Source organism: Myxine glutinosa, chromosome 10 (genome assembly GCF_964187855.1).
Source record: "Myxine glutinosa chromosome 10, kmMyxGlut1.1, whole genome shotgun sequence".
In the NCBI taxonomy this organism is placed as follows: Eukaryota; Metazoa; Chordata; class Myxini; order Myxiniformes; family Myxinidae; genus Myxine; species Myxine glutinosa.
In genome coordinates, this window is record NC_136270.1 from 53892631 (window position 1) to 53907454 (window position 14824).

General features: G+C 51.5%; 2 protein-coding genes across 5 annotated transcripts in view; one reads left to right on the forward strand and one right to left on the reverse strand.

Annotated features, from left to right (window-relative positions):
* The window catches only part of LOC137434551 (phosphatidylinositol 4-phosphate 5-kinase type-1 gamma), a 101821-nt gene extending 100212 nt beyond the window's left edge, over positions 1-1609 (reverse strand). For 2 of the 4 annotated variants that reach the window (XM_078785667.1, XM_078785666.1), the window contains exons 1-2: positions 1108-1509; positions 430-467 (exon numbers count right to left, since the gene is read on the reverse strand). In XM_078785667.1, the coding sequence (XP_078641793.1) occupies positions 430-467; positions 1108-1123 (54 nt within the window). In that variant the 5' untranslated portion in view covers positions 1124-1509. Of the gene's footprint in view, positions 1-429; positions 468-1107 lie in introns of all 4 variants that reach the window. The other 2 variants (XM_068127686.2, XM_078785665.1) reach the window with 2 other exon arrangements.
* A 1236-nt stretch (positions 1610-2845) lies between these two features.
* TSEN15 (tRNA splicing endonuclease subunit 15) overlaps positions 2846-14824 on the forward strand; it is a 48809-nt gene continuing 36830 nt past the window's right edge. Inside the window, exon 1 of the mRNA XM_068127705.2 lies at positions 2846-3284. Coding sequence (XP_067983806.1) covers positions 3240-3284 — 45 coding nt within the window. The 5' untranslated portion in view covers positions 2846-3239. The remainder of the gene's footprint in view (positions 3285-14824) is intronic.

The following is a 14824-nucleotide window of genomic DNA, read 5'->3' on the forward strand; positions in this document are numbered from 1 at the left end:
AATCAGCTTCATCATGGGAGATTCCAATGATTCTGAATGCTTTGGTTTCAACCGCGTGAAGCCGAGCTAGGTGCGAGGCAGGAGCACCGGCCCAGAGGGGGGAACAGAGGGGAGAACAGAACAGAGGGGAGAACAGAACAGTGGAATGTAGATTTCATGGAAAATGTGCCGTGGAAAAATGTGCCGTTTCATGGAAAATGTGCATGTAGATGGAGTAAATGCCGTGGAAGTAGCGAGATGAAGATAGAGTTTCAGAATCATTTGATTGAACATGAACATGCGCGATCTATCACAAATCCACAATACTCGAAGCAAAGTTTGTTTTAAACGGAAAACTTTCTCTTCTCATTTGAACAAAGGGAGTTTAGGTATAAACACACAAAATATTCACACAATCTCGTTATAAATCAAAGCTCGTGATGCATTTACCTCTGTAAGGACCTGTTTTCCAGAAGGAGTTACAGCACCTGCAATGAGAGGTGGTGGTGGCGGAATAAATAAATTTAAAACGACAAAAGAAACATTTTGGTATGAATCTGCAAATTTAACTTGGCAGCTCAATCTGTCTACATATCAATGGACTTTGACTTACTCTCATTAGCAATACCATGGATGACTCCTGTTTAACCACTCATCATTAAATATCACAAATAGTCAAAAAAAAACCGTGCCCATACTCACCATCATGCTTCCAAAACATATGGGGCATCTACTTATTACGTACGCAAATTTGCACCACGGCTCCCCACCTCGAGATGTTCCTTCCCTCATCGCATGGAATAGGTTTTCATATAATTTTACAAAAATATCTTCTCTACGAAGATACATCTTCTTCCAAAGCTTTACTTCTCCCTACTTGTATCCCCCCTCCCTCGTTTTCTTTTGCTGAATTATAATTTTCTCAAAATGTATATGGCCTGCCGTCCCTATTGCGTATGTAGTAAATAGATGGCTCATTATCCCCTCAGTTGAGTTCGTCTCGCACGTCAAACGATCTGCACCGATTTCCCCGAGACATTCTGTATTTTTAATGCTTTACACTAATCGTATAGTAATAACAGCAACACTTCCCGATTCCTCCTCAGCTCTCGAAATCCCTTTTCGTACCTTCAGCTGCCGCCATGTTAGCGTCTCGCGGGGGCAGCTTCCGCCACCTCCTCCTCCTCTTTTGTCACTCGGTAACCCTTTCAAACCGCACATGTACTTCAGCAATACACGCAGATTCCCAAAATATATAGGCCTATCTGTTTTAATCGGAATGGGGCGCTCATACACGACATTAAACGAGCGTACTGAGCTGAAAGATTCGAGCACAACGATTGTTTTAAAGTGAGGAGAATAACGCGAACACTACGTTCTTTACAGACGCGATTCGCTTCATCGACAGCAATCAAATCAGATGAAGAGCAAGAGACTTTCCGTCGTGTTTACGCGGAGCGGATCTGAAGCCCGCTTCCTGCCGGCACCCTGCGGGCGACGTCATGACGTTGGTCGCACCAGACATCTGACGTCAGCACGTTCCCAGCTGGGGGGACATTATCACCACAGTCATACCAAATATCTGACGTCAGCACGTCTCCAGCTGAGGGGACGTTTTCACGTTAGTCGTACCAAATATCTGACGTCGGCATGTTTTCAGGTGAGGCAACGTCATTGCGTTAGTCGCATCAGACATCTTACGTCAGCACGTTCTCAAGTGGGACAAAGCAATATCAATATCGTTTGGTTAGTTCTGACGAATCAACAAGACAATTTCGGTGGTATTTCCTCAAACAGCTTCTGTGCATTATTAATGCCACATCTAAAAAAAGAGGTGTAAGTGTAAATATCCTCCGAATCTCGGAGCTTTAAAAACAACCTCATCACGCACTCCTACGCGTATGTATTCTTACGCGGCGCTCGTTTATAACGTGTTATGACGTTTGACACTAATATAAATATATAATGAGACGCAGGAGGTCATTTGATCCATCATGTCTGTGCTTTATGTATTATGAACACTACGTTCATTAAAATTTTTAAATCGGTCCGATTATTTACTTAATCTTAATGTCACTGCCAGGAGAACAATGGGAATAATGACCATTACAGACAACAAAACCGCTTATTTATTGGACTCATGTAGGTAGTTTAGGTATTACTATTAGTCTACCTGTCAGTCCTACCCATGTCCATGTACTCCTCTATCCCCAATGCTTCGAAGTACTTGTGAAGATTTCCGAGCCGAGTACGGAGTAGAGTGAAATGAGGACGCGTTTCCCATTGTGGATACATTTCTTTTCTGAGGGGCATGAAAGACTCCAACGCAACTCACAATGTGAATGGTTCGCCTTGGTATCGTTAATTACCTCCGATAATGAAATCCTGCGTCCAATCTTTGCTCAGTCATCGAACTATTAGTATTATCGCAGCAAAAAAACACAAGGCCGACATTTGGACGTGTCGCCTCATTTCATAGTCAGATCTGCGGAACGTTCGTTATGGGCGGTGTATGAGGCATGACACATGTTCAGATTAATCGGTTTTATGTTTTGATGCAGGTTTTTTTCCTGTCACATTGGCGTTTCTTCTTTGTTATGGGCGGTGTATGAGGCACGCCAAAAGTTAATCGGTTCCCTGTTTTGACGCGAGTTTTTGTTCCTGTCCCAAATCATCGTTTCTCCTTCGTTATGGGCGGTGTATGAGGCACTCCAGATATTCATACTGATCGGTTTCGTACTTTGACGCTGGTGTTTTTTTGCTGTCACACGTTGGCGTTTCTCCTTCGTTATGGGCGGTGTATGACGCACGCTAGATATTCATACTGGTCGGGTTCATACTTTGACGCTGGTGTTTTTTTGCTGTCACACATTCGCGTTTCTCCTTCGTTATGGGCGGTGTATGAGGCACGCTAGATATTCATACTAATCGGTTTCATATTTTCACGCGGGTTTTTTTTCTTTCCCACATCGGCGTTTCTCCTTCGTTATGGGCGGTGTATGAGGCACACTATATATTCATACTAATCGGTTTCATATGTTCACGCGGGTTTTTTTTTTTCCCCCCTATCATAAATCAGCGTTTCTCTCACGCTATACTTGATCGCTGAAGTGGAATCCTTCGGTATACCAAAAGTGAATGTACATGAGATAACAAACTACCGGGAATTTGGTGGTAATACGAATCTTATATGCATATTTTCTCGCGATCAACTATCAGTATTAGTATCAAGACAATCCGCAGAAGGATTTGTGACACCGATGGACTTTGGTGCGGATTTTCATTCGTTTTTGGACCATCCAAAGGTAAAATTAAAAAGGAAAAGTAGTTATTGATTTTTTTAACATGATTTAAAATCACCATGTAAGTTGAAGAGTCTGATTCGCTTTGGGAAAGGCTTAGCGGTCGTCTTGGCCGGCCTGTGTTCCGTTAGCAAGCAGCTTGCTATCGCTTTCCAAGCCGGTCGTTCCGTATGAACCGCTTTTTAAGCCGCTTGGTAAGCGGGTAAGAGAGGTACTTCGTTTTGTTAGCAAAAATGGCCGCCGCAGTCGGATTCATAAACGATACTATAACCAATGAAATGTTCATGGAGATTCTCTGTTAATATGTAAACTCATATTACTGAAACGTGCATTTCATATTTTGATTTTTCAAGATCGACAAACATGCAAAACGTTCCACAAGATGCATTGTGGGAGGTCCATATAGTATAGATAAGCTTGGGCGGGGGCTCCTCCATCTCCTTCTGATCTTTTCTTTCTCTATTCTTCATACTTCTTCTTCAGCCGCTGCTAACACAATCAATTCGTTTGGACAAATTGCCACAAGAGGTTCAAGTAAAATGGACCGAATGTACTCGAGTATCACAATAACATTGTTTACATGCAGATAATCACAGCCTTTTGGCTTATATACTGGTTAGTGAAATACCTCTACTACGTACTAGTTAATAAGTACCTACAATCACAGTTATAGGAATGTTACAAAATTTTGAGATGTTAAAAATCAAGCCTGTAATTTATAGCATCAGATAAAGCATGGAAAGACCTTTAATTTGATACCTAATTCACTTTCATATCTTCAGTATTAAAGAAGTTATTGTGGCGGACACGAAAGCTCACTGGCGTGATGGCATCATTCCGCGCACCAAGTGGGCGGCGGCCACGCCCGAGGGGTAGGCGTGGCCGCGGGATATACACCGGGCGCGCAGCCCGGAGCGCTCCAGTGCTACAGTGGAGCTCTTGTAATAAAGACTCTTTGAACTTACCGCGTTGGCCGCTTCCTCCTTGCTATACAAGTAGCGCGCGTAGCACCGCGCTTCATTGGTGACGTTCTGGTCAGCCGTCGCTGACCACCCGAACCCGCCACAGCAATGGCAACCAACGCGGTCCAAATCAAACTCCCCTAGTTCTGGGAGGCTCAAGCCGAAGTTTGGTTCCTGCAGGCAGAAGCCCAGTTCCGACTTCGAGGCATCACGGTGGACGAGACAATGTACTGCCACGTGGTCGCCTCCCTCGGGCCCGGCACGGCCGCTCGCGTCGTGTCGGTCCTGAGGAACCCACCGGCCGACGGCAGGTACGAGGCGATCAAGCGTCTCCTCCTCGCCACGTTCAGCCTCACGGTGGACGCACGGGCCGACCGCCTCCTGGACCTCCCCGAGCTCGGTGACACGCGACCGTCGGTCTGCATGGACCATATGCTGTCGTTGATGGGCGACGAAACCCCGAACGCTCTATTCCGGGTGTTATTTCGACGCCAGCTGCCGGCATGAGTACGCCTCGCCTTGGCCGGTTCTGCGACGACGGAACCCCGAGCTCTCGCTGCCGAGGCCGACAGGTTATTCGCGGCTTTGGACACGCAGGCGAGTTTTGGCGCGGCCGTCGCGAATCCCGAGGCTGATGCACACCTCATGGCTGATGCTGATGCACACCTCGCGGCCGCCGCCACGCCCCGCCCACCACCGCCGCCGCGGAAACAAACCGCGGCCTCCGCCGCCAACCTGGTGTTTTTTCATGCCCAGTTCGGCCACGAGGCTCGGCAATGTCGCCCGCCGTGCTCATTCGGCAGGTCGGGAAACGCCCGGCCCGGCCCTCGGTAGTGGCACTGAGCGCCGGCCGTTCAAACAGCCTACTGTTCATCACGGACACCTTATCCGGGCGCCATTACCTGTGTGACACGGGAGCGCAGGTGAGTGTCGTTCCCGCCGGTACGTCCGACAAGCCGACCGCGGGCCGGGGCCCCGCGCTGCTTGCTGCCAACGGTACGTCCATTCGCACATACGGAAAACGCTGCCTTTCTCTGCGGTGCGGAGGGCAGGTTTTCCGGTGGTCGTTCGTCACTGCCGACGTGCCTATGGCACTGCTTGGCGCGGACTTCCTCTGTGCCAATGGCCTGTTGGTGGACGTAAAGCACAGAAGGCTTGTCCAGGCTGAGACGTTCGGCTCGCTCGCTTGCGCGCTGACCGCCTCGTTGAGCAGCTCCCGGAGCGGCTCGCCGAGCGGCTTGCTGAGCGGTTCGGTTCCGGCCAGGTTCATCTGTACGCTTCCGGCAGCGAACGAATTCACCCGCCTCCTCGCCGGCTTCCCGGCCCTCACGCGGCCCACCTTCTCGGCGGGGGCCGTCAAGCACGGGGTGGAACACCACATCCCCACCGCCGGGCCACTGGTCTACGCCCGGGCACGCCGCCTCGAGCCGACGAAGCTCGCGGTAGCTAAAGCGGAGTTCGCTACGCTGGAGCGGCTCGGCATCGTGCGGCGCTCCAAGAGTGCTTGGGCGTTGCCGCTCCACATCATGCCAAAGCCCGGCGGGGGATGGCGACCGTGCGGGGACTACCGGCGCCTCAACGACGCCACCACCCCCGACCGCTACCCCGTCCCCCACATTCAGGACTTCTCCGCCCGGTTGGCAGGCATGTCCTTCTTTTCAAAGGTGGACCTCATACGCGGATACCATCAGGTCCCCGTCAGGCCGGAGGACATCCCGAAGACGGCGGTCATCACGCCATTCGGACTTTTCGAATTTCTTCGGATGCCCTTCGGATTGAAAAATGCGGCTCAGGCGTTCCAGCGACTAATGGACAGCGTCTTGCGCGACTTGGATTTCATCTACGTCTACCTGGACGACATCCTCGTCGCCAGCACGTCCCGCGAAGAGCACCTACACCATCTCCACACGCTCTTCGAACGTCTGGGCCAGCATGGCCTCATCGTGAACCCCGCCAAGTGCCGGTTCGGCGTCGCCAACATTGACTTTTTGGGGCACCGCGTCAACAGGCACGGGGCTGTCCCCCTACCGGCCAAGGGGGAGGCGGTGAAGGGGTTTCCGCGCCCCCGCACGATCAAGGGGCTCCAGGAGTTCCTGGGCATGGTAAACTTTTACCATCGGTTCCTGCCCCGCATCGCCCAGCTCCTGTGCCCCTTGCACGAGGCCCTCCGAGGGAAGCCGGGCAAAGGTGACGTTACCTGGACCGAGCAGATGGACGCGGCGTTCGCGGGCGCGAAGATCGCCTTGGCTCACGCCACCATGCTCGCGCGCCCGATGCACCGATCGCCCTCACCACCGACGCCTCGGACTACGTGGTGGGCGCGGTGCACAAGCAATGGGTGCGTGGTGCCTGGCAACCGCTGGCGTTCTTCAGCCGGCAGCTTCGCCCGCCCGAACGCCGTTATAGTACCTTCGACCGCGAGTTGCTCGGGCTTCACCTGGCGGTCAGGCACTTCCGCCATCTGCTCGAGGGCCGTGCGTTCACAGCCTTCGTCGACCACAAGCCCCTGGTCTTCGCGATGGGCAAGGTCGCCGAGCCGTTGTCGGCCCGGCAGCAGCGTCACCTGTCGGCTGTGTCCGAATATACAACGGACATCCGGCACGTCGCGGGGAAGGACAACCCGGTGGCGGATTGCCTTTCCCGGTCCGTCGCCCATGCAGTCCACCTTGGCATCGACTATGCCCGGATGGCGGCGGACCAGGCCGCCGACCCCGGCGTCCAGGCCTTGCGGACCGCCGTCACGGGCCTCCGCGTCACCGAGGTGCCGTTCGATGGCGCGGGCACGGCCCTCTTGTGCAACGTCTCCCTCGGGCGGCCTCGCCCCATCGTGCCCGCGGGCTGGCAGCGCCAGGTTTTTGACGCCATCCACGGCCTGTCCCACCCGGGCACGAAGGCCTCCCAGAGGTTCCGGAGGCCCAGCAGGCCCAGCAGGACCTCCGGAGGCCCAGCAGGACCCAGGGGAGCCTGTCGACCCAGCCGCCGTCGCGGAGCTGGGCCTCCGGAGGTTGGTCGCCGACAAGTTTGTCTGGCATGGCCTCCGGAAGGCCGTCCGCGGCTGGACCAGGACGTGCCTCGCGTGCCAGTGCGCGAAGGTGCACCGGCAAACCCAGGCCCCATTGGCCCCGTTTATGGTGCCGGAACGTAGGTTTGACCATGTGCACGTGGACCTGGTGGGACCTCTGCCCCCCTCGCGGGGTTTCACCCATGTCCTGACAATGGTGGACCGCACCACCCGGTGGCCGGAGGCCGTGTCTTTGGCGGCGACGATGGCGGCGGACATCGCGCAGGCGTTCATCGCCACCTGGGTCGCCCGGTTCGGCGCCCCCTCGGACATCTCGTCCGACCGCGGCCCCCAGTTCACCTTGGAGCTCTGGGGGGCGGTCGCGCGGGGGCTCGGGGTCCAGCTGCACCGAACCACGGCCTGTGCGAGCGGTTCCACCGCTCGTTGAAGGCCGCGCTCCGGGCCACCCTCCGCGACGGCGGCTGGGTCGACAGGCTCCCCTGGGTCCTGCTGGGCCTCCGGACGGCGCCCAAGGACGACCTGCGCGCATCCGCGGCGGAGTTGGTCTTCGGACAACCGCTGCGGGTGCCGGGCGAGTTCCTCCCCGACCCCACGGCACCATGGTCCGCGGCGCAGGAGCGCTCCGCGCTGCAGGAGACCGCCCGGACGTTCGCCCCGGTGCCGACGGCGCACCACGGGCACCCGCCTACGCACGTCGCCCCGGAGCTTCGCACCGCAGAGTACGTCTTCGTCCGGCACGACGCCCACCGGACACCACTGCGGCCCCCATACGACGGGCCTTTCCGCGTGCTGGAGACCGGGGTGAAAAATTTCACCTTGGACATCGGCGGTACTCCCGACCGCGTCTCAGTGGATCGCCTCAAGCCGGCCCACCTCGACGTGGACCACCCACCGCCGGTGGCTCGGCCCCCGCGTCGGGGCCGCCCCCTTGCGGGCGGACCCCCGGCACCGCACAGGCCCGCCGGCATGCCGCCCCCCGATCCTGCACCCATCCCGGGTGCAGCCGGAGGCATCCCAGCTGGCATCCCTGCACCCCGGACGCCGCCAGTCGCCAGATGGCGCTTCGGCCGGGTCATCCGTTTGCCCCGCAAACTGGCCCTCCAGGTGCGCGGGAATTCTGGGGGGGCGCGTATGGCGGACACGAAAGCTCACTGGCGTGATGGCATCATTCCGCGCACCAAGTGGGTGGCGGCCACGCCCGAGGGGTAGGCATGGCCGCGGGATTTACCGCGTTGTCCGCTTCCTCCTTGCTATACAAGTAGCGCGCGTAGCACCGCGCTTCATTATGGTCATTTTTATACTCGGAAATTAGCATCTTCTTTCCTATCGTTTGCCATTAACTAATAAAACAAAAGCTGTGATCGAGGACAGTCAATTTAATGACATAAAAGCGCATAACTTCCTTAAAAATGAAGAGAACGGAATGAAACTCTCAGTTGTTATAGATTGAAGCATTCTACAAAAGATATGATGCATCTTACTTTGGATGACCTGAAATTGAATTAATTAATTACCTAATTAAGTACCTAATTACCTAATTAACAGTCGTGACGGAAATTGTAATAAACACCCAGACTGCCTTGAAAATTCAAAATTGTTTGATTCTCAAGATCAGAACTTTAACACTGTTGTATTAGATGCTGTCAGACAGGTAAAGAAATGAAATGTCCACTCTCAAGATGATTAAAATCATCATTTTTTGCAAAATTATGTCAGGAAATCCCGATATCGGGGCCAAAATATCTTACTTCGCATCATCAGATTGCAATGAAATTCCACCACAAACTAGATAACATGTTGAAAAAACGTACAACATACCTTTTATTTTGTCCGGAACATTCGATCGTTGATTTGAAAAGCGCTGAACACAAGCCAAACTTTCGAGTCGATCGTATGACAGAAATTGAAGAGGTCTCGTGAAAATTCGAAAACGAGGTTAGAAGCGCGAGCATTCCACTACGTCATCTGCTATGACGTACGCGGAAATACCCTCCGACAGCCAATGAAAAACCTGTATTTCTGGGAGATCCCCACAGCCTCTCGTAGACATGCGCGCGCAGGTACAGAGGCAGATGTACACCACCGCTGACCTTGCGGGATTGTAACATCGTTAACAGTTAGAGATGTATTGTTAACCAGTAGATAGAAAACCAAAAGGGTTCCAAGTCACAGGGTGGATGAAACAGTGATGTGTTTACCTGTTGAGCCCCAATAAGGGCCAAACGAGTCGGCAGCTTCGCTTTTCATCTGCTTGGTGACACAATTTTACTGTGACATACCTGCACTGGTGGAGGCCCTTCTGGGTTTGCAGTCCTGACATCATCATGACGTATCGTCACGTTTGTCGATGTCGGAGAACTTCAATAATCTCATGTATATATATATATATATATATATATATATATATATATATATATATATATATATATATATATATATATATATATATATATATATGTGTGTATATATATATATGTGTGTATATATATATACCACCCAATTGCCCCTTCTTGTCTTGTCTTTTTGATTCTTGTCTTTTTGCAATTGTTGTTTTCATGTATTGTTATGCATTATGTTTTCCACTCTGTCAAAGCGCCTATGGGCTTCTGGAAAAGCGCTATACAAAATAAATGAATTATTATTATTATTATTATATATGTATATATGTGTGTATATATGTATATATGTGTGTATATATGTATATATGTGTGTATATATGTATATATGTATGTGTATATATGTATATATGTATATGTATATATGTATATATGTATATATGTATATGTATATATGTATATGTATATATGTATATATATATTGTTACAGACGCGGTTTTGGATGTTAGTTTACCGAGCGGTTTGGTATGACCGCGTCTGCACAGTTTACCCGATTCCACTCGAACGTTGGCCAAATCGCGCTATGCTAAATCAATTAAGGAAAGGACACAACGGCTGGGTTAAATGACACGACACCAGGGGTACAGTTCTCAAGACCTCCGGAGGAGGTTATAATATTTGTATGCAGAACGTTGAGATTACACTGACAAGGGGTACAGCATAGGAAGGTGGGCACTTAATCACGGTCTTATAGTAGCCCCGACAGACCACAGATAAACAGGACAAGGCTGACTCACACAGGGATTGATGGCAAGGAAGGGCAGGTAGTCGCTGGACAGCACAAGGTGCACCTTGGCTCAGGGACAGGATAGCGCGGTCCAAAAGATGCAGGGAGGTATCGTCGCGCTGGAGGTGGCGTCTGGTTCTCTTCAAGCTGGGGGCGCATCTCCCGTCACCTCCGGTCAGTGGCTGCGTATATCCAGCGGGGAGTGACACGCCCTCGGCTCGTTAGCTCCGCCCCAGATGGAATCGGCCCGCCGCTTCTTATTGGGTGCGGGGGGGTTACCGGGCTCCGCCCTTGACGAGGAGCTGACAGCCAGCCCCTTCGTGGTAACCCCGTCGGAGAACATGGGCAATGGCGGCTAACCAAGCCGGAGTGAGGACGCACACTCCCCGCGCGCTGTTGTTGTAGTTGTTGTTGTTGTTGTAGTTTCATGAGGAAGATGGGAGGATGCGGAGATGAGATTGTGGGGAGGTATTGGGAGGTCCTAAACTCACTACTGGTGCCATACAATCACATTCTGGTGCAACGAAGAGTCAGAATTAATGGAAACGAGTCCTTAACTGACATAGACTAAGAATAACTAGCAAGATGTCCTATAGTTGTCTACGTGAGATGCGGTGAACCTGGGCACGACAGTTAATGGGGGAAAAAGGGGAAGGTCGGTTCTACAGAGTGTTGTTTACAGACAATGGGACTAGGGAATGGGGGATTGGGGATAGTTGGGGAGTATTGGGGAAATAGGGGAATATTTACAAGCGGATATGGATGGAGGCCAAATCCCATATCCGCAACAATATGTATATGTATATATGTATATATAATATGTATATATATATATATGTATATATATATATGTATATATATATATGTATATATATATATGTATATTATATATATATATATATATATATATATTATATATATATATATATATATATATATATATATATATATTGTTGCGGTTTTGAGAACCCACACAGGTAACATCATTAAAGGTTAAAGGTTGCACCCCATAGTTAGGCCACATGCAACACGTAGGCCACCTTAGAACGTTAGTTATTTCTTTGTATATGTGAGATAAGGCCATTTCCAATAGTGATACCTGCGTTGTGTAAAACAAATAAGAGTAGCCCCGTTCATTTTGCAGCCCTCCCTCCAATCGACTCCATTGCACACTATCCAGTCTGCACCCCTGCCCCATTGCGCCCATCCAGTCTGCACCCAATTGCCCCTCGCATTAGGATGCTCGCAGTTTGTTACGCGTTGGGCCGGCAGCGTTAGCAGCCAGTTGCTCGCTCAAACCAGCCCAAATGCCACGAGGTAAGGCCCGAAAAGGGGGCGGAGCGCAAGGGTGGGGGTGTGGCCACATCAGGCAGCCATCAAGGGCGGAGCCGGTAAGACCCCATCAACCAACGAGGGCTCGAGTGGGCATGGCTAAAGGGTGTGGCTAGAGGTTGGAGAGGTTGGCTAAAGCGGCGCTATATAACCGCGAGCGCAAAGCCCCTCTGAGGACTGTCCAAGGACTTGCACGATTGCGTTTTACCAAGAGGACTGAACGGCACTCGATATGTGAGAAGGACTTACGTGGTATTGAAGGACTGTCCAAGGACTTGCACGATTGCGTTTTACCAAGAGGACTGAACGGCACTCGATATATGAGAAGGACTCGCGTGCATACGGCAGTGGCAAAGAACTGGACTTGGCTTGGCTTTGGTGACATCATTGGGAAAGCATTGCCGGAGCGGCGCATTGTACCGAGCTATACCGGGAGTGCGTATAAGGCGCCGGTACAACTATTACGTACGCCAGTATAATCGCCAGCTTACCGACCCCCCCCCCCCCCCCCCCCAGTATAATTCTCCGATCCGCGCCACCGACACGGGCGATCTAGCCTGCCGTCTACCATCACCAGCTGCGAGCTGTGGATGCCATCGGTGGACCCTCAACCCGACCATCTACAACCCCGTGTGAGTGAGTCTGAGAGTGTGACTGAGTGTGAACGGGCCCGTGTCCAGGGATAAGTATAAGACTGCATAAGGCTGCCCTGTGTATCTGCTTCTTCTTCCCTGTATATTGCTTCTTTTCCTCTTAATTGTACAAAGTGTAATAAATTACCTGTTCTTCCTGTTTTCCTCTTAATTCGACGTCTTAGTGATTTCTCAATTGGGTAAGCGTGGCACGATCAGGAACCGCTCCAATCGGGTTAGTTCCCGTTAACGGCCCGAATCGCGGCTCGCTAATCGCTCGGCGTGTCCACTAAAACCGTGGTTCGGGTGGGGTTATTTCCTTGCTTCACGGCCGGTGTTAGTACTTAGGTAATAAGTGCACATCGGAGTTTTATGTGAAAAAAGAAAAAATATTTTTTCACATAAAACCGCTTTTTTGCGCGCAAAAAAAATATTTTGCTATTTTCGGAGAAAAAACAAATATTTCGCTCTTTTTCGGGAAAAATAAAATAAAATGCCCTTTTTGGTCGAAAATGTCTGGCAATGCTAAAAAAGATTAGGGAATTTTTTCGAAATTTTTAACTGCGATCGAAATGTTTAACTGCGATCGAAATTTTTAACTGCGATCGATCTCAAAAACAAAACGTTGCGTCCACTTGCGTGCGTTGCGTCCCCAGCGTGTACAGCAGTGAGGCGGTGTACTACAGTGAGAGTGTACACAAAGTGTGAACAAGTCTCCTATCAAGATGAGTGCTGCTCTTCGTGACAAGTGGCTGAAGGAATTCAACGCTGGCGGCGATGGGGCCACCTTCAAGTACGTGTCGAGTGACACGGCTTTCTGTCGAGCTTGTGAAAAGACTTTCCGGGTGAAGCAGAAGTCTGAGCTGGCCCAACATGTCCGAGGGAGACCGCCACAAGAACAACTTGGCCTTGAAGAAGAAGAGGACGGTCACGCAAGCCACCATGGAGGACTTTGGTGGCGGAAAGAGGCACAAGTGCGACGTCGTGGCTCAGGAGCTGTGCCAGGCCATGCTGGCCGCTGGCATCCCATGGTCGAAATTGGAAAACCATGCCTCCGGTCGTTCCTGGAGAAGCACATCACTCTCCAGATCCCCGATGAAAGCTGGATTCGAAAGCACTACCTCGACAAGTGCTACGACGAGGCCTTGGCGGGGTTCCGTGCCGACCTCGGACAGCAGCCCATCTGGCTGTCCGTCGACGAGACGACCGATTCGGCAGGTCGATATGTGGCCAACATCATCGCGGGACGCTTGTCCAAGGAGGGTACTTTCGTCCCCACCTCGTCCAGTGCATGTTCTGGAGAAGACCAACTCTGGGGAGATCGTGCGCGCAGTCAACGACACGCTGCGCTATCTTTGGCCTGATTTCAAGCCGGAGTGCCTCAAGGTCCTCGTCAGCGACGCCGCGGCCTATATGATCAAGGCCGGCCATGCCCTGAAGGAACTCTTCCCGGACTTGCTGCATGTGACTTGCGTTGCCCACGCGCTCCACCGTGTCTGCGAGACAGTCCGAGAAATGTTCAAGGACGTCAACGACCTGATTGCCACGGCGAAGAAGGTGTTCGTCAAAGCCCCGTCGCATGTTGTCCTTTGGAAGGAGCAGCAGCCCAATCTTTATCCCCCCCCCCCCCCCCGGAGCCCATTCTGACTCGGTGGGGGACGTGGATCGACGCCGCGGTGTTTTACGCCGAGCACTTCGAGGCCGTCAAGGACATTGTGGACCAGCTGAACGATGACGACGCGATGGCAATCCGGAGTGCCAAGGACCTGTTCGGAAAGGCGGACATCAAGCTCAGTTTGGTCTCTTAAATGCCCACGTGTTGTTCATCCCGAAGATCCTTAAGCAGCTGGAGGAGGCCGGCATGGAGCTGGCCAAGGCCTTCCAGCTCCTTGATCAGGCCAAGGAGGAGCTCGAAAAGATCCGAGGCTGCCGTAAGGAGATCCTGCTCACCAAGTTCAAGGCGGTGCTGCAGCGCAAACCCGACATTGGTGTGCTGAGGACAGTGGCTTTGATCCTGGATGTAGATCAGCACGGATCTGAGGTTGGTGTGCCGGCTGGAGTCAAGCTTGCCGACATCCCCCTCTTGAGGTACTGCCCCATCGTCAGCGTCGACGTGGAAAGGTCCTTCTCCGTCTACAGAAACGTCCTCACCGACCGCCGCCACCGCCTCACCAAGGAGAACATTACCAAGATAATGATTTCAAACACCTACTTTAACCGTTCCTAAAAGGGTCTTGTCAATTTCTTCTAGTCCTCTACTTATCAAACAATGCGGTTGCAATAAAGGTACCTGAACGTCATTTTGTACCTGTTTACTAGCACAGAGTGCTTAATGTTGTGCAGGGAAAAGCTTACCATTTTTTGTTCTTTTTTTGACTGATTTCTGAAAAACTTGGTAATAATAAAAAATGAATAAAACGGGGGAAAAAAATATTTCGGGATTTTTTCACATAAAAAAAAAAAATCCGCTTT